The following is a 23,559-nucleotide window of genomic DNA, read 5'->3' as shown; positions in this document are numbered from 1 at the left end:
CATGTTCTGGGTCTGCCCCGGGGCCTCCTACCAGTGGGACAAGCCCGAAACACCTCCAGCAGGAGGCGCCCAGGAGGCATCCTGATCAGGTGCCTGAACCACCTCAACTGACCCCTTACGACACAAAGGAGCAGCGGCTCTACTCCGAGCTCCCTCTGGATGTCCGAGCTCCTTACCCTATCTCTAAGGCTGAGCCCAGCCACCCCATGGAGGAAACTTATTTCGGCTGCTCGTATCTGCAATCTCATTCTTTCAGTCACTACCAAGAGCTCATGACCATAGTTGAGGGTTGGGACGTAGATGGACCAGTAAATTGAAAGCTTCACTCAGCACCTGCATCACCACAAATGCCGCAGCAAACCGCCGATCCATCTCACGCTCCATTCTACCCTTACTCATGAACAAGATCTCGAGATACTTGAGCTCCCTTGCTGGAGGCAGTCCTTTTCACTCAAGAACAAATTAAGATTTTGCGTACATAAAATATGATCAGCTAATAAAGTATAGTACGTTCTTAGTGATTTAACTAACTTACGGTATAAAACATTAGTATAATAGAAGACAACTGTATAATAGTAGACTATCAACATATTAAAACCCCTGTGAAGTATTCTTCAAATACTTCTCTCTCTGACATTAAATATTCCTGATAAACAACAATCACAGTTAATGTTCAGAGAAAACATCCTCTATCAGGACTGAGTGGTTTCATCTAGTTCAGCAAACAGTCGCAAAAACATGTGAAACATTAACAGTGTGGGAACACACGTGCAGGCGCAGCCCTGTAAATGTACTCAACACACCTTTATCTGCATATTCTGTGTCACAGAATGAATCATCAGGTATGAGTCACCTGATATGTTTTTTGGCAACAAAAGCCTATTACTGTTAATGACAGTGGCGTCCATTGTCCATAATCTGAGACATGTGTTTACTGTGCCAGGAAAAGGCTGAGGTTTGTTTTAGTTCAGAGTGTTTGCAGACAGAATAACCTACAGTGAGACAGACAAATAGACGAGAGGCAAACAAATGCCTTAAAGCAGTGGTTCCCAACTGTTGGGTCGTGGTCCAAAAGCGGGTCGCTTGTCCAACACATTCTCACTTCGACCTCGTTAAATATCAACGTTTGGTCATGGACTCTTTCAAAATAAATGCCCTATGTCGGTACAACACCGCAAATTCAGGGGGTTTTTTTCCTTCAACAGCTAATGCACGTGGTTAGGTTGAAGCAACAAAAGCGTGTGTTTGAGTTTAGGAAAAAGAGAACAGGGTTTGGCTTTATAATCTTATGGGATGCAAACACCGGTCTCCTGGATGAAAGTCAGCATGTGTTGGACCCATCCACCAGGCCTCCCATCTGCCACATGCGGACTTTTGCTGCCTTAACTTTAGTCTTGTCCCGCCGCGTTTCCACGTGATGCCGCTGGTTGCCATTAAACTATAATGGCAACCAGCTGCGTATCATGCCGATTTTAAAGGTCAGCTTTTTTCGTAGGTGTCTGATGCCGCAAGTCACTGCCAAAGCGCCGGATTTCATATCTTCTGAGTGAGACCGGGTTGGCGGGTCCATTCTGGATGGACAGCAAGTGACTCGCAAACGTTTCAAGTTTGTAAAAAAAACTTTTTTGAAGTGCGGTAAATTTCTGGCACTGAGCTTTTATTTTTAAACTGCCATTTCCAGCTGTAGAGTTGGTAACAAATGGACAGCAATGTACTTGACAGAGACAGCGAACTAGCTTGGCAATGTGGCCATGGGCAAGTATGACGTTGAATGTATTAAACTGTGTGGACCTTGAACTAATGACTAATGTTGTGTTCAAACTAAATGCAATGCGATGTGAAAATTCGAGTTGCTTGCACAAGTTTGAACGCTAGAATATTTTGTGACCCACTTCATACACACAAATAACTTGTATTATACGCATGTGAAATCGCTGAATTGATGAATGAACTTCCGCTGATACGTCCTTGGCATCATACATCCTTGGAGAATCTCAATGCTGATTGTCTATCGCAGCACGAATCAGTCACTTAAGTTCAGATTTTTCAACTCTTGCAAAAAGCGTATTACGTGAAATCATGTTCCTCGCTTCATTTGCGCTGCTTAATTAGCATATTTCGAGTCATTCATGTCGCATCCATCGTGCTGCCCAGCAGGAATTCATGTCTTATCACGTCTTTACATTGGCTTTACATGTAAGTAACTCGCGCAATTTGTTTTACTCACCTTAAAGCAACACCTGACTCCAAAGACAAAAGATGAGAAGGTCAAAACAGTAGACAAATATATCGGAGTGAATTGAGCAACAAATATTAAATTGCATTCCAACCAAAAAGTGATAAAAATCTCACAGCAGCCATTCGGCTGTTTACACCCATCCTTATGACAACTATCGATCCCACTGCATGTTGTGATTGGCTAATACTCATCACACTGTCGCATCAAGGTCAGAAGTGGCTGTTATTAGGGCAAAGAGGGTAAGGGTAGGCTAAACAAGCTCAGATATTCTCTGAAATTTAACTGCCATAAAGTCAGGTGACGTAGTATAATCGGTAACACAGTCCATAGATGTAATAATATGTGATGGATAGGTGAGTTGAGCATGGGACTTTTACACAGGAGACTGGAGTTCAAGTCATGTGAGAGTGACTTGTTATTTTTAGAATTTCTGTTTTTAGTTTTTAGGATGTATTAAGCTGCTGAGTGCACACTGAATAGACCTGTTCATGGTAATGTAATGTTTTTTGACGTTGCTAGGACACAAAGGTGTAAACAGCATTGTTGGCTACGAACATCTTAGTGCAAATAGCATCTGCCAATTTTAAAAAGAGTCCAATGTTCATAAATTACACGTGAAATAGCAGCTGGTTTCACACTGGCCATCCTCCTGCAGCTATCATACTATCATAATATAATACAATCCATCCTGTCATCAAATCTGCAAGTCATTTTTGTTTTCATGTTCTGGTGGGTGTGGTGTGAGGTGTCCGGATAATTACACAGCCTCACTGTAGACTTCCTATATGTCACAGCTGACACCTTTGGAAATATGCTGCCATGCAAAAATTAACACACCCATCTGAACTGGAACTGCCAGAGGGCTGAAGACAAACACTCTTATTATACATGATCACATGACGATTTGCATAAAGTTTGAATGCAGTTAGGTCCTGAAATAATTAAGGGAATAATAAAGGGATGTTTACACATATGATGAGGATTCACAGATGGTGTAGCGCAAATATAATTAACTCATCTTCCTTTATCACAGGTAATCAAGTGATCATGGGAAACCGCTGAACGAGTCAGCATGGGCTACAAAAAACTTTGAAAAGCTTGTTGTTTGGTGAAGTTTTGTTGAGGAGGAGTTTATCGATTGATGTAAGTCATCCATTCCCACAAAGTTTGCAGCCGGTTGGTTTTTTGAGAATTACGTCAAGCGTGTTCACTGTGGCCATTTGCCAAGGGTGTGACTTGTCACCTCTCTTGTTGTGTGAGATATCCGCGGACAGGGAGTCATCTGAGGTCTGGCTGCGTTTGATGTGGTCAGGTTGAGCTCTTACACGTCTAAGAGTGTGGTCCCTTATTGAAGGAGACACCAGGTGAAGGGGGAGAGGGCAGTGAGACGATTATGTATCTCAGGGATAAAAAGATCACACAGGGGAGCACAATGGAAACAAGCCCTTAAGCTTTTCTTCTTTCTTGAGAATAATCTTTTTAAATTCATGTTTTTCTTCAGGGAGTTCTGTCTGTACAGCGACTGTCAGGCTGTCAAACAAATGCATTCACTTAATCGAACCAGTCAACAGTTAGGGGATTAGATTTTGCAATAGACCAGTGAGACGAACAATTCACCAAACACTGAACAGCTTACTCCCAAAACAACAACCTTTCATGCAGTTAGAAAAACAGCTTTGTTTCAGCTTTCACATCAACAATTTGGTCTTTAAATAGTTCATTTATTTTGAGAAGTGGGAGAATTTTCTGGACCCATAAAAGGACACATAACTGTATCTCCAAATTTGGAGATACATGGTTGTCCCTAGTCAATGATTATGAGTATGTCTGATAAAATTATCTTACTAACCAAAGGTCCACTTACTAGATCTTTCCAGGTTTTAACTGCGTCTCTTAACCCCTTTCTCACTCAAGTTCTAAGCCACTGTGGAAAAGAGATCCAAGGAGCCAACTTCATGACTAACTAAAGTCTATCCACTGCTGAAGACCAGAACAAGCTAGTAGGAAGACCTTGAGTTGAGATTTACTTTTTCAAACAATTAACCAGTGTCTGTTCCAAACATCACCAAAGGTCACAAGCTTTGGATAGAGACCAAAAGCATTTCAGATGCCACTGAGGGTGGCTTTGCCATCTAGTCTGCCCCCTCCTTTGAGTGAGTTCCAAGCAGTACTGAGCAGGAGGAGACCCTGGAGAGAAGGATTATGTCTCCTAGCTGGTCTGCTAAAACCTGGAGATCTCCCATGCAGGAGGAACTGGAGGAAAGAAAAGGCCTAATTTTTATCAATGACCACAACAAGCGCGTTCGATGAATGGATTGTGATAGCTTGCAGGTGCTGCAGGCTATTTTCACACAACAAAATTATACATATTATCACACATCAATTAAAGTTGAAAATATGGATTATAACTAGTGTTGGAAGCATAGGCGTAGATTTCAGGGGGACGCAGGGGACACGTCCCCCTCAATATTTGCATTTGTCCACCTAAATAAAAACATGAAAGTAGCAAATGACTTATTTTGACGAAATTAATGACATTTCCACCTTAAAATTATGCAAAAAGGCACAAACTGGTGCATAACAAGAATGCCAGAATGCAGGAAATGAAGTGATTAGGCCCATTTCCACTGAAGAAGTTCCTGGTGCTATTTGGGGGGCAGGAACTACTACAGGAACGTCCTCTCGCTCGGCCCTCTCAACCACCGTGTCTCCACTGAGAGAGCGGAGTAGGAGGAAGGTTCCTGCAAAGTTACCGGGCTCTGTATGTGATGAAATCGTTGCGCGACCATTTTGACCGGGGCGGTCAAAGGGGCGTAGGGACGCCGTTAGCCGTTAGTGGTGTCTGTAATAACTCCAGTCACGATCCGTGAAAAAAATATTTTTTCCAGCGGATGTCGTAATTACAACATGATTGAGCTAACTGGAGTAGTTTCATGTTGTATCCAACAACGGGAGGCTTTTAAGAGATGACGTTCTGATGTTAGCTTTGCTGCTGCTGTTAGCTGTCCCTGTCAGCTGATGCTTTCTAGATATTGTGATTTCCCAAAACTGAATAAATACCACACATAGCAACACAAAACTGCTTTGCTAGCTCAATCATGTTGTAACTAAGATATCCGCTGGAAAAAATATTTTTTTCATGGACCGTTTATTAGGGCCGTTTCCACTGAAGAAGTTCCTGGTGCTATTTGGGGGGCAGGAACTACTACAGGAACGTCCTCTCGCTCGGCCCTCTCAACCGCCGTGTCTCCACTGAGCGGAGTAGGAGGAAGGTTCCTGTAAAGTTACGGGCTCTGGATGTGATGTAATCATTGCGCGACCATTTTGACCGGGGCGATGTAGCAGCGTAGGGACGCCATTAGCTGTTAGCCGATAGCGGTGTCTGTAATAACTCACTAAATTCACTAAATGGCCCATGAAAAAAATATTTTTTTCCAGCGGATGTCTTAGTTACAACATGACTGAGCTAACTGGAGTAGTTTCATGTCGTATCCGACAACGGGAGGCAGATGACGTCCTGATGTTAGCTTTGCTGCCGCTGTTAGCTGTCCCTGTCAGCTGATGCTTTCTAGACATCGTGATTTCCCAAAACTGAATAAATACTACATATATCAACACAAAACTGCTTTGCTAGCTCAGTCATGTTGTAACTAAGATATCCGCTGGAAAAAAATATTTTTTCCACTGACCGTTTGAGTTTGTTTACATGACGGCGGAAGCTATATGAACGAGCTAACCCTCGTCTGCTGAGTTTTAAAAATGCCGGCTATTTTGTTGCTTTCTGTTGACGTCACATCCCGCCTTGAGTATATCCAGTCAGCACCAAGTAACCCCCAAGCCCCAGCCAGGAGTTTTTCAGGGCCGTTCTGAGTACCTACTCTGAGGCAGGGACTTGTTTAGCCCCTGTAAAAGTTCCAGAACTCTGTCCTTCGGGGGTGGTTCCTGCGGTGGAGACACGCACCAATGGCCCCGGCCCCGTAAAATTACCCCGAAGTTCCTGCGGTGGAAATGGGCCTATTGACTTATTACAGAGACCGCTAATGGCTAACGGTTAGCCTAGCTAAACTACGATAACCATCTTGTTATTTACAAAATGTCACATCCCGCCTTGAGTATATCCTATCAGCACCAAGTAATCCCCAAGCCCCAGCCAGGAGTTTCTCGGGGCCGTTCTGAGTACCTACTCCGAGGCAGGGACTTGTTTAGGCCTTGTAAAAGTTCCGGAACTCTGTCCTTCGGGGGTGGTTCCTGTGGTGGAGACATGCACCAACGACCCCGGCCCTGTAAAATTACCCCGAAGTTCCTGCAGTGGAAACAGGCCTATTGACACTTAAATACTCCTGGAGGAGGACCTCCTACCCCCCATGTCTTACGTGTCCCCCCAATATTGAAATGACTGATACCTCCTTAGATGGAGGTGTCAAAATGAAATGAAAAATGAAAGTGCTTTCCTTTTTTTCACTGTTATTCTTTTGCTTCTACTTTAGGAAACCAGTGCTCAGAAGTTTTGGGTAGGCGTTGTATAAACCACCACCTGAATGTCCCCAACTGTGTTTATTAGGAAACAGGTCTCTGCTACCATCTTACCACCTACCTCCTACTATCAGGTATGTGATACACTTGATTGGACTTGCATTTATTTTGCTGAGTGGATGAATCGCTAACCTAAAGGGCCAATAATTACCAAAAGAAAGTTTGGTCTCATGTTCTTTTAAAGAAACATAACAGAAAGTAAATAGCCACACCATTTTTGCTGTATTTGTGTTGAATGTCATTTGTATTTTTTGTTTTTTGTCTCACTTTATCTGTATAAATTTAGCTATGTGATTTATTTATTTTTTGGCACTGCATTGTCTTGTGTTACATTGCTGTCTTCATGATGGAAACTGAAGTGTAATTTCCATTGGGGGTGGGGGGGTCCTGTTGTGCCTATTCCCCACCTACTATTTGGCATATCTAGGACTATTCTAGCAGAATTTTTAACGATGACCAACGTAATTATTTGCTGGATTTTGTTTACCATAGTTCCTAAATGTATTTAAAAAACAGGAAATGGGATTCAAATTGTGGGTTTTTTTCCAGGAGGACCCCCAACCCCCCTTTTTAAACCTTTAAGGTCTTGCTCAACCATTTGGTAGAGCACTATTTGAGTCACTGTGTCTTAATGAAAAATATGTTGAATTTAACTCAACCTGACTGAGTTATCTCTACCATTCGGTTTAGGTATATTAAGCTAAAATATGTCCATTAGATGTCGCTGTGTCTTTTCAATTTGACTCCTACAGGAAGTTAGTAACAAAGAAGTCACTCCAGATCATGAGGAGGCTGTGTGTGGTGGGACTTTCAAAGGTAGGCATGTTTGTGCAAGATGTTACAGTTTCAGAGGTCTCACTGAACACATTTATGTAACTTTAGGCAAAAACTAAAAATCTAATAAGGGTCATATAATTTTTTAAAAACATGCTCTACCAAACGCTTTATTTGGCCTTTTATGGTAAATGTAGTGAAACTAAGCTTGTCCAACATGACGATTTTGACTTTCTACAGTGCATGGAGTGTCCATAATATCCCCTAGCAACCGTTAGCGTTTGATATCCAAATGACCAATGGAAAGACGTCTATTACATCATCTGTTCAACACGTATCTCCATTGGCTGTCAGAAGTGTCCATCAAAAAGCGTGTAGAAAGTCAAAATCATCAAAAGTGGAGAAACGTGTTTTTCATCGGACAGAAATCGTAAAAGAAATCATACTTAGCAAAATTATTTCAGTAGAAAAACTGAAATAATTTTGTTAAGTATGATTTCTTTTACGGTCTAAAACCATGCTCGACCAAATCATTGAAGTGACCTTTTATAGTAAAGGTAGTGATTGTAAGATAATGAATATATATCTTGTATGAAATAAAAAAGAGTGAATATTCACTGTTGTCAATACCATAAATTTAATGTTATGTCATTATGTATCTGTTGAAAAAAAATACAAATATCAATATGATTTTTTCACCATTTTAAGATGTTTTCAAAGGAAATAATACTGGGACTAACTCCATGATCATAAATTGATATATGTTGGTATCCCAGTGTATTACAAGTATTCATTTACATGATTTGTCATTTTGATTTTTTTTCATGTTCTGCAATTACCTTTACCAAACCAACATTTGGTAAAGGCCTATAGTAAAAGACTATGGGGTCTGCTAAAAAAAAACAAAAAACATTGCATTTATTTAGTATTTATTTAACAGAGACTGTATCATACCTAGTGGTGTTTGCTGTATAATTTCTGTATGGGTCTAATGTTATAACTTCCTCGTGGGATATTGTTGTAGCAGATAAAGTGTCCTTTACTTAAATCCCTCAAACTGTACATGGTATTATGGGATTTACTTTGCCTCCTACTGCTGATAGATTACATGTCACCATCAGCCAAGATGATTCGTCAGGGCAGATCCAGAGTCTGTTTTATTTTTTCTGCATGAATCATTGATCAAACTTCCTGGGAACTGCTGTGGATTTCCTTTGTAGCCCTCTGTGTGTGTGTGTGTGTGTGTGTGTGTGTGTGTGTGTTTGTTTGGGGCGGATGCATAAGTGGGGGGGTTCTTGATATGCTCCTGCAGCAGCGTGTATTCAGCAGGGTAACAGTTATATAATAATTCCTGCATGTGTCCTACTTTGGCCGAGGTTCAGTTTCAGTTTGAGGAATGCTTCTCCTGACTTGTTGCCATGTAGGTCGCTGTACATGCGTACATTGTTTGCAGTGTACTCAAGAGTTGCAGAGTCATGTTGATGCATAAATTCCTCCTCCACCAGCATAGCAGCCTTTGGATGTGTGCCCGTGGCGACGCAGAGCAGCAGCTCCGCACATTACCGTGAACACAGATCCGCTGGTTTCCTGACAGGGCGGAGAGCTTCAGCCAGCGGCCGGGGAAAGACCTCCTGCGGTCGGACAAGTCGAGCGGAAACTCCCTGAAGTGATTTCGGTGCTTCTCTCATGTGACATGGAGTTTACCAGCTGCCATTGAAGCCCTGCTCTGGGTGAGTGGATGTGTTTTAAAGTGGAAAGTGTCGGGTTCATGTGCTGAGTGGACGCGCCCTGTGGACAAATCACTGATATATTCAAACGTTATTGTGCGTGGGATCTCACAGCAGCGCTCGAGACAGTTGTTGTGTTGCCATGTCGCAGTTACAACAGTGTTTATGTTCAGGGCAAGATAAGATATCCGGTGCTTTATACTTTAGTTGTCGACCTCTCAGTTTGTTTCCTCGGTTGTGCGCAGACTCCTGAGGGGGAATTGAAACTTTATGTCAGTCTGCGTAAAATATAACGCTTTAAAGAGCGGAAACAACTGCTAAATAGTCGATCAAAGAAAATTAATCGCTGACAGCTGAAATAAGTGATTAAAAGTTTAAATCATCGTCTGTTTACAGCTGGAAAAAAATATAAAAAAAATATTCCACAAATATTCTATCAGTCCTATTTATTTTTCATGTATTTTCTATTTATTTAAAACAACAAAAACATAGATACATAGTTTTAGAAAACATTTTTTTAAAATAAAATAAAATTAACGGTTAAAAAAAAAAGAAAAATTAATAAATTTAAAAAAAGTGAGAACAAAAATTCTGGCACATTATATAAAATAAATATTGAAAATATATTAATATATATATACTTAAAGATGATTTGTCATACATGTATAGAAAAAGATACAAAATTTGCAAAATATAATGTTTAATAAAATGTGTTCTATTTATCGCTCTATTACAACAATGAAAAAATAGATGAATAGTTATAGAAAACCCTTTTTTTTTCAAAATAAAACTAACAACAAAAAACAAAAAGAAAACAAAATAATACATTTTAAAAAAGTGAGAGCGGAAAATCTGGCACAATATATAAAATAAATATTAAAAAAAAAAAAAACAATATTCTACAAATATTCTACGAGTCAAAAATCAAAAATATCCTTAAAGGTGATTTGTCATACATGTATAGAAAAAGACACAAAAATTGCAAAATATAATATATACAATAAAACGCATCATTCTATTTATCATCCTGTTTAAAACAATAAAATAATACATAAATAGGTATAGAAAATATTTTTTTAAATAAAATAAAATGGACAACTAAACAAAAAACAAAAAGAAAGCAAGGGGGGGGGGGTCGTGATGCTATCATGTCAATATGGACCAAAATCTCTGAGGAATGTTTCCAGCACCTTGTTGAATCTATGACAACAAGAATTAAGGCAGCTCTGAAGGCAAAAGAGGGTCCAACCTGGTACTAGCAAGGTAGCAAGGTGTACCTAATAAAGTGGCTGCTGAGTGTATATAACACATTTCAAAACAAAATTACAATAAAAACAATAATAACTTAAAAAAAAAAACACGTACGAGATAAAGTAAACAGGATAAAATAGTATAAAAAGTGCCATCAGTTAAGAAAACGTCTCACAGTAAGTGATTTTTAAGAGAAGATTTAAAAGAGAGTTTGTCTAGAAGTAATTAAGTACTAACTTAAGTAGTCATGCGTTTAAAATCATACTTAAGTATATTATAGTTTTACACTTTTACTCATGTACAAAAAGTAAAAGTACTCATTATGCGGAGTGCCCCATTTCAGTTTAATGTTTATCATGTTATTGTTTTATAGCTTTAATGTTGCAGTCAATAAAGGTGGAGCTTATGTCTATTGCTTTATAAACTGCTTGGTAGTTTAATCATTGATAGTAAATCACAATGTATTTGTTTTAGTTGTTGATATTATGTAATGATTGTCTAAGTTTACAAAGAAAGTTGTAACTAAAGCTTAAAGATGAATGCAGTGAAGTAAAGAGTACAATATTTGCCTCTGAGGTGTAGTGGAGTTGAAATATAAAGCAGCATAAAATGGAAATACTCAAGTTAAGTAACAGTACTTTTAAATTGTACTTAGGTACAGGACTTTAGATAATTAGATACCACCAGTGCATGCAGTTTTTACTCTTTTCTGACATGCTATAGACCAAACTATTAATCAACTAATCAATAAAAGAAGCATGTTCATCTATTATAAAGATAAAACTTAGTTGCAGCTCTAGAAGGATGCAGTCATTATATTCCATAGTAAGTCCTCTTTTGATTATTTCCTTGATTAACAGATTGTTTAATCTTTATGATATCAAATGAAATAAAATAAAATAAAACGTGACAGAGTTGATATAACAGAAGATATAACATAACAGATATAACAAGACATAACATGTATAACAACATAACATCATCAAGGGAAAGGATGAAATATTGTACAAATAAACTGGGGCTTAAGCAATTAGTTGATAAATCAGTTAGCCGATTAATAGTTTTGACAGCCTCATCAACCAAGTTCTGCAAGTATATGAACTTGGTTTATAGTTTGTTTTTTACATTTTATAGACCAAACGTTCCATTGGTTACTCAAATGAATTAAGAGGACAATAATCACTTCTGGCTCCACTGACTACAACACACACTGGAATATTACAACATGTTTTGTTACAACACATGTGTCAGTACGTCATCATGTCTGGTCAGCATGTTCCTAAATGTTGCTGTGCACACACTTTTGTTTTAACCACAGATAACAAAGGAATTTTCCTTTGTTTAGTTGTAAATCAGCACACTGTTTATTCAGTGTTTCTGATGTGGTGAGTTTGTGGTCAGGAGGCAGCAGTGGGCACTGTTGAAGGAATACTTCACCCACAAAATGATTGTTTCTTTATGAATTACTCACCTTGTGGTAACTTTTTCTCCTCTACAGTAAACGAAGAATCCAAAAACAGAGAAACTGTTGAATGAATGGATTAAAAAAGGGGGCTGCATCTCACACTGAGCGTATGACTGGATAAATTAGACTTTGATTATACTGCAGGAGTTGTGTGAGAGTTGTTAAACATGGACCCCTATTACTTCAATCTATCAAGAGTTTTCTCTGTTTTTGGATTCTTCGTTCACCGTGGTCCCATACCAGTAAAACAAAGTTTTCTTTGTGAATTTAAGGTAACATGGGGCGAGTAACTGATATACAAATGATCATTTTGTGAGTCAAGTATTCCTTTAAATCTTCATTCTCAAGTGTATTTGAGGTTACAGTATTAGTGTGCAGCACCTGACTGAAGTCTCTAACCATTAAATGTCTTCAGGGGAGGCTTTTAAATTTATCTATTTCCAAAATATCAACAGCATCATCATGAAATGTTAAAAAAACACTCTTGTCATCAGAAACCTTTGACCCTAATCATCCTCAGGGCAGCTGAAAGATGACAAGGCAGAAGAGCTTGTGCCACTGCTGATACCAGACATTGCAAAAGATGTGTGGTCATTGCAGCTCAGCAGTTTTCGACAACACTCTGTCAAAGTTAAACAAGCGTGTCTACACTCCTTATACAGTCCTGTCTGCATGCTGAACGTTCAGGTCAAAGCTGACTGCACAGGCTGACGTGTTCCCGAACTGCTGTCGACCATCTGCCAACAGAAACAGTCTGTAAATGGTTAACTCGGCCTCTCTGGTTACTTCTTATAAATTCTGCGCTAAGCCAGGCCTGTGATTTATGAAAAACAAACAGTCTTGATGCCAAAATCGATGAGTCATGATGATTGTGTTGGTTTTTCCTTTTATAATTCTCGTATTTTTTCAGTGGCTCAAAAGTACAAATTGAATCTAATGAGGATGACACATCTCTGTCCTGAAATCAATCAGTAACTAAATCATTTTTATCAATGAATCATCTTCTCACTTGCAGGCATTTGAGGAACAAACCTGACAAAACCAAACAGCACTCAGGACCTTGGTCAAACAAGCACTGATAGGTGAAATGAGTAAACCTGCCAGAACTTGTGTCACTGTGTTCACACACTGTTCCGGCAGGCTTGAGCAATGCTTTATATAGTAGCCAGGCTCTGTGTAGTATTTACTGTACAGTCATTCACTGTTAACCCCTCGTTAAAGCCTGATCAGGAGAGCAGGACAGGCTGATATATCCGAGAAAGAACAATGGCCCTTTATGGAGAATTGAGCTGTATTAATGACTCTCACTCCCCTTTCTCCCTCTTAAATCTTCCCTCAGTTAAACCTAAGGTCATTTTAGTCCCTGCCATCTCCTGCTTTGTTTACCTCTCCCCTTGCTAACAGTATGTTGCCCTCAAATTCTCCCTCTCTCTGCATCGCTCTCCCTCCCTTCCCGTCTCACACTTTTGGTCATATGACCAGCGGACTGACAGACTGTAGGGCGAGAGGTGAGGGAGCAGATTGGATTGTGCAACCTCTGCAAAGCTGCAAACCAGCAGTAACCTTCCTGTGCTTTGCTCAGTAAAACAGTTTCTGATCGATGCTGCTGGTACACAAAAACAAATAATGCTCGTAAAATGAAAACATCAGTAGTCTGTTGCTTTGGCTCTCACAGGGTCAGAGTGGTTTTGTCGCTATAGGATCAGAGTCTGTCTCTTTCATGCGCAAAAGGGATCAGCTGTTGTTGATTCTCAGGCTTTCTACACACATGCATATGCTGCAGCTAACAGGCAGCATAGCAGAAGTATTTTCTCGCTCTCTAACTCAAGAGCTGATTTGTTCTGCCTCGAGCTGCAGCGGCGAGAGATAGCCTGTGGAATGCAGATATTTGCCCGATACGCTAAGGGTTTGCAGTGTTGTGTAAAGACACAAGCTAAACTTTGTATCGTGGAATCTGTAGGTAAATCTGAAGCACTGCAATTAAGCATGATGAAATATTCCAAACTTAGAAAGCATAAATGAAAAATAAGGGTAAGAGAATTGAGTTATTTGTTGATCTTGATCTCTAATCAGCAGCCTGTAACAGAAATATACTGTGTTTTTGATGCTGGTGACTGCATGCATTCAACAAATTAAAGCGTGTCTGTCCGCCACATTTCGAGATGCCTTTTGATCATGTGAGACAGAGTACTTAAAGATACAGTCCTCCTCAAAGTAACAGCTGAACAGCTTCCTTTTCTTCTATTAGCAGAGTCCGATTGATTCTCCAGACGGGACTATATTATCGCTAAATTAAACTGCAGTACAGAAATGCCAAAGACATAGTATGATTTTGTGTGTCTCCATTACAGAGCACTGACTAGGGTTGCAATGGTATGAGATTTTCACGGTATGATAACCGCCTCAGAACATATCACAGTTTCAGGGTATCACAGAATTCGTACTCATACTCGCGCTCGTACTCATACTCGTCGTCCTCCACTTATCCGGGTCCGGGTCGCAGGGGCAGCAGCCTCAGCAAAGAAGCCCAGACAGTCCTCTCCCCAGCCACTTCCGTCAGCTCTTCCGCGGGAACCCCGAGGCGTTCCCAGGCCAGCCGGGTGATGTAATCCCTCCAGCGTGTCCTGGGGCGGCCCAGAGGTCTCCTCCCGGTTGGACATGCCCGAAATACCTCCCAAGGGAGGCGTCCGGAAGGCATCCTTACCAGATGCCCGAACCACCTCAACTGGCTCCTCTCAATGTGGAGGAGCAGCAGCTCTACTCCGAGTCCCTCCCGGATGTCCGAGCTCGGATGTCCGAGCTCCTTGGGCAGCAGACAAAGGCGGGGGCCTTGGCGGTCCGATCCTCGGCAGTATCACAGAATTTATTTATCTATTTAGAATTAGGGATGGGCGATATGGCCCTAAAATGATATCACAATATTTCAAGGTATTTTTTGTGATAAAGATATTTTTGATGATATGACAAATTAGTAAAAATATATGTATATATTAGTATAAATTTAATCAAATAGAATTGCAACACAATATGTGATATAGTTTTACAGTTTGTCTTCAAATATTCAGTAAAAACTAAACAAATATGATCTCTCATATTTAGTTTGTGAACAACAACAGTAACTCAGAGTGAGATTCAGATTCTGTATACAATATTAATAGTTCAACAAAATAAAATCTACCACAAATTACACATTTAAACAGCTCCCAAATACAAACCATGTCCCCTGGGATCTATATATGTAAATCAAAAGGTGATTTCCTTCTTTAAGTAAAATCCTAAATAATTGAGTTGTTTTTTTCCGCCTGGACCTTTATGCTCTGACATTTCTCCTCTAATCATCATGCCGTAACCTGTGACAGGCTGTTATGATACCACAACTATCACAGTCACATATATGGAGTTTTTTGTCGAGCCACAAGCATCACGTAGGTTGACATTACCAAAGGTTTATGATGAAATCACTTGAAGACACCGACTCCTGTGTGCGTACAGCGAGAGAGGAGAGGAGAGGAGAGGAGAGGGAGAGACGCTGTGCTGCTGCCAGAGGAGCCGCTGAATGAGTTCCCTCTGAGCAGTAACTCACTGAAAGTGTCTGAGAAGAGCTGTTCATAAAATATTCAGGACGCCACAGTTTATTCCACACTACTGAAGCTGCTCCTCTTTTTGGAGTCAGTAGTAATTTCGCTTTGAGCCATGCTTGTTGTTGCCGTGGGTAACAGTATGACGTCAGTAAGTCCAAATATGCCCCGCCCTCAATGAGCTGGAAAAAAATAGTAGTTCATCACTCAAGTAGCCGTGGTCAAATTTCCTTATTATATAACCCTCTGAAAACTAACTCACAAGAGTCCTCAGAAAAGAAGAGACTAGCTTGGTGCAATGATCTAGATTCGGAAATTACAAACGATGACTGGCAACACATCTGTCATGAACCACAGAGTCAAACACCACATTTAGACTCCTGCAATACAAATGGATAATGCGTACTTATGTAACTCCGGCCCTCCTGCACCATTTTGATAATAACAACCCAGACCAATGCGTGAAATGTAACACCAAAAAAGGCACACTATTTCATTGCATATGGGGTTGCCCAAAGATTAAAGAATTTTGGAAGGATGTACTTCTTATACTATCCAAAATAGCTTTGACCCCAATACCACTCTGTCCGAAACTTTGCATTCTCGGTTTGTTCCCAATGACCCTGAAACTCAATAACACTAAAAAAAATATGATTATTCTATCTCTCCTTCATGCCAAATATACCATAGCCATTTTTTGGAAAAACACAGAAAAGCCTTCTACTACACAGTTGCTATCAAAACTTTCTCACAGCTTAGCCCTAGAAAAATTGACCTTTGCTTACCCATTTTATATATTTTGTTTTATTTGTTGTAGACTGTAACTCCACTCTTTTTGATTCCCCACATATGGCTCAATTATTATCTGTTATTTTTTTTTCTTTTTCTTTTTTTTTCTTTCTCTTTTCTTTCTATGTTCTCATTATTATCGTTGTATTACGGGTGTGTGTTTTTATTGTTCTTGTATTAAAACGAAAAACCTCAATGAATATATTTGTGAAAAAAAAAGAGAAAAAAGAAAACTTTCCTTTTTAATATCTCATTTGTACTTTTGTGATTTTTATACACTTCATGAAGCACTCTGTAACCTTGTTTAGATGAGTGCTAAATAAATATCATTATTATTATATTATTATATTATTATAGTGGGTTTGTAGGTCGAGTTGTATTGAGCAGTCACGTTTGAACAGCAGGTAAACAGACCGTGTGGAGAGGCGGAACGCATTGGCTGAAGCACACTCTCAGAGCCCACTGGCTATAGTCACAAGACACGATAGCTTTTTATTCTTTTTTTTTTTCTGCATTCATATTCAGATATCTGTTTATAGAGATTACCTGAAATTACTGGCACACGGAAGAGGAAGTCTGGGCTCGGATATTTGCTTGTCACACCCGATCAGCCTAAAATATTTGCCCTCGCCCTAGTGGCTTTATCATTGTTAGACGATAGCCGCTGGGTTCTGAGATTGTAAAACGTTCTGCTCGCATGTGATGACATTTTTTTGATAACCTAACCAAGGGATCCTTATCAAACATGTTTATCTTTCAGGAGTAGTTCAGCATTTAGGGAAAAAGGCTTTGAGTTAGATAAGGAGATTGATACCACTCTCACACCTGTCCATTAAATATGTATAATGCTACATCCAGGAGATGGTTAGCTTAGCATAGTATAAAGACTGTAAGCAAGGAGAAACAGCTAGCCTGCAATTTAGAGTCAGATAACATAAATCTGACCTTTTGACAGATAACTAATACCGATATCGATATATACACTTACTTCCCTGCCTCATTTTCATTAGGTTGTTACTTCTCAGCATATCGGCAAAAAAATCCAATATTGTGCATCCCTGTTTGGTTTGTCCGTTCCGAGCTACTGTATAAACAACATGGTGGACTCCTTGGATAAGGACGCGCTCCCTATGTAGATAGGAAGGGCTTTTTTTGTGTCAGGTGATTATACGCTAATGAAACATAATTATTAATATTAAATTCCATCTCTGCTGACAGATCCAAACTAAACCCTACACACTGGACCTTTGACTGACAAAAATCTAATGAGACCCACAATCAGTGCTTTATTAGAGACAAACGCACCATAATACCCACATACAGTGATTACATCACGTCTTCTGCTGGTCAAAAGATCTTTAAATGAAAACATAGTCTGAGTGGGCAGAAGTTTGCTGCAGAGATCAGCCTCTTATTGGGCGGAACAAGCCACCCGCTGAAGTCCCGCCCTACCAACTCCGGTTGTGTAGCAGTTTTCAACCGTTTTCAACACGCCTTTTACTAACTTTTGCGGTGTTTGATCTTGCGGGGATGTAGCCATTTTTCTGCCATGGTTCGCATCCTGTAGGCGATATTTTTATGGGCGTGTTACACCAAAACCTGTTTCCCCCCGGCAATATTTTTGCAAGCGCACCGTTGCTGTGGCACCGCCCAGAACGATTGTGATTGGTTGAAAGAATTACAAGCAGCCGGGGCGTTTTTTTCTCCAATCTCACAGTGAGAGTCGGCCCAGCCAGACCTTTCTTTTCTTAAGAAAGGTCTGGTGAGCGAGACTAATGAAAACATAACTCACTGATGCCTGTTCTATATTTACATTATAGGGTTATCATCAATGAATATGCAAACACAGCCTTGAAGATTTAATCAGAAATGCCAAGATCAGTCAGTGTCTGAGGGTTTGTGTACTTTTAATTTGTGGATCTCGCATTATGTAAGAGGCAGGTAATTGTATTAGTGTGTTCCTTTCTTGACATTCATTAAGTTAAGATAGACGGTCAAACAGGTTCCAGTCGGATCACAGATGACACAAGGGAGTGGTTTCATTTCTTTACTCCTTTAAGATGAAGTGAATGTGATTTAAGGAAACAGCAGAGCGGTTGGTCAGCGACAGCGTCTGGTGTCTGGTAGGAATTCATTCATACCTTGTGTTGCTTTAAATAGTGTGAATGTATGTTCTGGATATGTTTGTTAGCCGGCTGCCGACTGCAGACTCTCAGTCCCTCTGCTGTGACTCACACACTTTGATTGTGACTATTTACAGCCTGCCGTTCAGCTGAGCTTTTTAAAGAAGTGAGGAAGGAAAGAGAGTTTCAGCTGGTTCTGACTGACGAATTGTCAAGCTTATTTTCGAAGGACTGAACCAGCTCTTTAAGGTCTTGTGATCTAAGGCTGCAACTACTGATTATTTTCATTGTTGAGTTATCTGACAGCTGTTTTCTTGATTAATCAACCAATCATTGGCCTCTAAGGGTGGTTTCATATCAGGTAGGATTGATTAGTACCATACCTGAGTATGATTGCCCCCTCTCCACTTAACCGTCACTCACCTTTCACATTAGTAATGTTGTTCCATACCTGAATTGTGTCATCATCTTCGTGACATTTTTGTTGTTGTACAGTGTAGAATAGGACACTGCAGATGGACACTGCTGCCCCGGCGGGGACCACTATAGCAGTGAGGAAAAGTTCTGCTCCTGGCTGAAGGAGCCACTGCTGTCAAGTGCAGAGCTCTTCACCTCATGCCAGAGCCTCTAACTGCCGGTCAAATACTACAAGTCCACAGGGGTATTTTTTTAGACACGAGGAGTTGCAGCACTTACCAGCATTGGACGATGGATGTGCCACAAGGCATGAGGGCTGTCTGCCACTGGATTTCAACCAAACAAACATGGTGGCTTGTTAGCCAGCCGTCTTTTACGTTACGAAAATAGTTCAACAAAGTGTGTTTCTAAACATTTGAGGGCAGAGCCATGCAGTTGCCAAATCTGTCTTCATTTTTAGATCAGTACGGTTAGTTTAAAAGTTTTTTAGGAGTTTCCAGAGGTGGCGAGTTGCACCAGACGCCCCTGATTTGTATGAAGTAGCCTTATTTCGACTTCATGGAAATGCAGAGTGGATGCCCTGTTTCTGGAAATGCAACAGGGCACCACCAGAATGCATTGCGCTGCTGCTTACATAGACTCTGACTGGGAATCTTGGAAATGACACACCTGTGGACATGACCTGGTGGTGGCAATGAAGCCGGATCTGGGCTGTACTGCCATCTGATATAGCGGAATCAGTGTTAAATTGATACTGTGTCATACTTACGCCTCTTCATCCCCTATAGGACATAAGGCTTCAGTGAACTCTTTCCATTGCATTCGATCACTGGCAGCATGTTGCGCCTCTCCCCATGACACGTTCATCTTTTACAACTCCACTGTCACAATTCTGCACCAGGTGGTTTTGGTCCTTTTGGATTTTCTTTTGCCTGGTGGTGTCCATCTTTAGGCCAAAACACACCGCCAAGTGCCGCCTCCAACACGCACAAAAAGCGTTGCGCTGCGGGGCGTCAACCGGATTTCTATTGCACACTCCAGTCAACTAGGCTGGGAAGTACAAAATAGCGCTTTTTCATGGGCAGCGACACTGGAAAAATAGGACAATAGCGTAAAGTGCTGCGGCGCTGCCGATGTGGGTTTGTAAATAGAAAATAATGGGGGCAGCTGTTTTGACACGCATCGTACGCTGCTGGTGTGTTTTGGCCTTTAAGATGACTCTCTTGATCTGGCCCTGTTCCATTCTTAGCACATGACCTTGCCATCTCAGACATCTGTGTGTGATTTCCTTGGTGATGCTCCGGCTACCTGTTTTCTTGCACAGTTGAAGGTTGGAGATTTTGTTTGGCCAGAAGATCTTGGATATTCGTCTGATGCTTCCACTCTCATTATGTCTGTTTTTACCATTCAACAACTCTTGTGCATAGATACTGTTTCATAATCGCCTAAAAACACCTTGTAGTCATGTTAAACAGCAGTCCACTTAGGTGTTTTGATACAGTTGGTGGATCAGCGTTCTGTGCCCTGGCACACTAATGCAGTGTTTACACTAATCAAATAAACTGGACTTGGGGATCAAGTGTCCTCGGATACCGGGTGCCTGATGCAAAAACCCCAACAAACTGACATCATCAAATGTCTTGTTTTGTCCAACTAATAATCCCAAACCCACAATTTTTTTAATTTACTACAACGTAAGACTTATAAAAGTGGCTAATTCTCACATTTGAGAACTTGGAATCATCAAAAGTTTGGCGTTTTTTTGCTTAAATGATTATCAAAATAGTTGTAGATTAACTTTCTTTCAATTGATTGATTGATTTTTCTACCACCGCCACCAACAGGTTTCCCTTATATCAGAATAAACTCTGTGAAATGATATATGTCAGTATTTTAAAGAGGGACCATATTGCCAAAGTTCAGCCTAAACTTTTATATATCTTATTTAGTTTAAAATAAAATAAATCTATTCAAGCAGCTCTTTAGAAATGAAATAACATAAAAAATGGAGGAGCATTAATTCCAGATTATCCATTTACAGTCTGAACATGTGAATATTTCACTTTAAGAGAATCTTTTCTTGAATAAACCAGACTAAAAATACAGAAAGCCATTTCCTCAAGGCGAAAGCTGCGGTTGAGAGCAGCTCAACAGAGTACGTCTTTTCTGTTTCAGCGGCAAGGAAGTGAAACACTGGGTGTGTGACACTTACACACCCACACGCATTCATACTCGAGGGGAAAACGTCACATTTACATGAGATTTTGATTCCATTAGTTTCTTTTCTAACCACTAAAAGTCCCCCATCTCTCTTAACTCAATCTGTTTTGTTTTGTTTTTTTTTGCAGGATAAGCATCACAACAGAAGGAATCTCTGCCAGGATACATCTGATTGTGCAGCTACACACATTTGCCAACCACTTCCCCCTTTTTCCTGTGGAAATTGTAGAGGACTCTCTGAAATGTCAGAATGGATCACTTTCAAAAACCTGAAACCTGTAAAATCTGGACCAGCAGCGATTTAATCATCATGGTTTGACTTGTACTTTTGGAACTGTCTGATCCTGATTCAAAGGCTGTCAGTCATGTTGGAGCCCGGATCTGTGGATGAGGGAGTATTATGTGGTTCACCATCAGTCTGCGAGTTTGTTTACCTGCCATTTTTGTGCAGAGAAACATATGAGTTGAACGTATTTTATGTGGCAACTGGCTTCTTCTCTGGACTTCTTGCTCTGCCTGCTGGCTGTGGCGGGGAATGGACAGTACCATTACGCTGTCCACATTCCTAATACCCTGGGAAATGTCTACTTACTGAATGGACTTTTGTGTTAAATTTGAGGCAAAATGGAGGAACTCAGGACATCTGCTCACTGGAGCCTGTACAAAGACCAAAGGAATTTCCTCTGCTGAAAGTCTGACCCCAATGGGATAAGAACTAGCAACTCTGAACTGAACAAGACAGTTAGACTGAACAGGTAATTACTGAGAAAAAAAATTGGAATACCTTTCTCCCAGAATGCATTGCCCTATGAGGAAGAAACGCCCCACACGTGACTCTGATTTCTCGGCTATCGCAGTCCCCTCTATGCACGGGTCTGGATATCTTGACTACACAGTTGAGACGCATGCTTCCAAATCCCTCGAGGTCATGGAGGAGTTCAGGCGGCAGGAGATGTTGTGCGATCTCGTGCTGCACATCACATACAAGGAGAGGACAGTGGACTTCAAGGTGAGGCACTTTTTGAAATAAACGATCTGTTCTGCGCAATTTTGTGGAATTTTTGTTTCAAAATTTGTTTAGAAGTAAAAGTTTATAAGCTTATAAGGTACAAGCAGAGTATGGAAGCCCTGAAACGGACTAAATGTAGTAAAATTAAAGTACAAGCTCAGAAGATCTGAACCAAAAATACAATTAAAGACAAAGTTTAATAGCATTAGTGGCGGTCCTAGCACATTTGGTGCCCTAGGCAGGCCTCTCCCACCATGTTGTTTGCTGCAGCTCAGCAGTCAAAGTACTGCGTGTTTATTACCAAAATATAAATAAACCAAAAATTAATTAAGTTAAAAAATAATAATAATGATAATTAAAATTAATTAGTTCAGAAGTATAAACAATAATAAAATGTACAAATTAACTTTCTAATTGAACAAGGGATGCACCGATTTACTGATACCAACATTTAAAATAACAATTGTACCATTAGCCAGTACTAATGTTTTTAAATTGGTGTTTGTTAAAATTAAAATAATATGTGCATTATGCTACAGTGTTTAACACTGGTACTTAAGATATTAAAATATTAAAAAATAACTGTATATCATCACTGTGCTGAGGTTGTAAATGTGAAATTTAACTATGATAAATACATCAATAGAGTAAATGTTAACACAAGAAATATGTACAGTTATGTGCATGAGAAGTCATATACTGAAAAATATTGCACATTTGAATAATTGCATCCAGTAGATAATTATGAATTATGAATGCAGAAATGAAGTCCAGATGCCAGTCTACTGACCCAGAGCGGCTGACACCCTGAGGGAGGAGTTATACAGGCAGGGATGACTTCCTGTGGCGCTCTGTGGTGCATCTTGGGGGAATGAGTCTGTCACTGAATGTGCTCCTGTGTCTGCCCAGCACTTCGTGGAGTGGGTGGGAGACATTGTCCAAGATGACACGTATCTTAGACAGCATCCCACTCTATGACACTGCCACCAGAGAGTCCAGCTCCGACCCCACGATGTTACTGGCCTTGCCAATCGGTTTCTTGAGTCTGTTGGCGCCTGGTACCCTCAACCCGCTGCCCCAGCACACAACAGCAAACAGGACAGCACTGGCCCCCTCAGACTCAACAACCTTCCTCAGCACTGGTTATCATTCAGCCACTGGCCAAGTATAGGGCGGTGCATGGACCTTGGTTCCCCTGACAAAAAGCCAGTGGTATTTGGATTATTGCGAAAATAAGATCTATGGCAAATAAAAAAAAAAGTGGGGAGTGGGGAATTTTATCGACACGTTTTATGTAGTAAAACAAAACGTGAAAATCCCTTAAGCTTGTGTAAACCAGACCCCACTGACTTCAACACGAGGGAACAGGGAGTGCTAACATGCTAACTAATCTCTGCTTTTTACGACTTGTTCCTGCAACACTTTGTTTCCGTT

At 40.4% G+C, this 23,559-nt stretch overlaps 1 protein-coding gene across 1 annotated transcript in view; it reads left to right on the top strand.

The window, feature by feature from the left end:
• Positions 1–9,064: 9,064 nt before the first annotated feature.
• keap1a (kelch-like ECH-associated protein 1a) overlaps positions 9,065–23,559 on the top strand; it is a 28,954-nt gene continuing 14,459 nt past the window's right edge. The window contains exons 1-2 of the mRNA XM_033642809.2: positions 9,065–9,276; positions 21,245–22,125. Coding sequence (XP_033498700.2) covers positions 21,913–22,125 — 213 coding nt within the window. The 5' untranslated portion in view covers positions 9,065–9,276; positions 21,245–21,912. The remainder of the gene's footprint in view (positions 9,277–21,244; positions 22,126–23,559) is intronic.

This window comes from Epinephelus lanceolatus, chromosome 15 (genome assembly GCF_041903045.1).
Source record: "Epinephelus lanceolatus isolate andai-2023 chromosome 15, ASM4190304v1, whole genome shotgun sequence".
Taxonomy (NCBI): domain Eukaryota; kingdom Metazoa; phylum Chordata; class Actinopteri; order Perciformes; family Serranidae; genus Epinephelus; species Epinephelus lanceolatus.
Note: the sequence above shows the minus strand (reverse complement) of the source record. Positions and strands in the feature narration are given on the sequence as shown.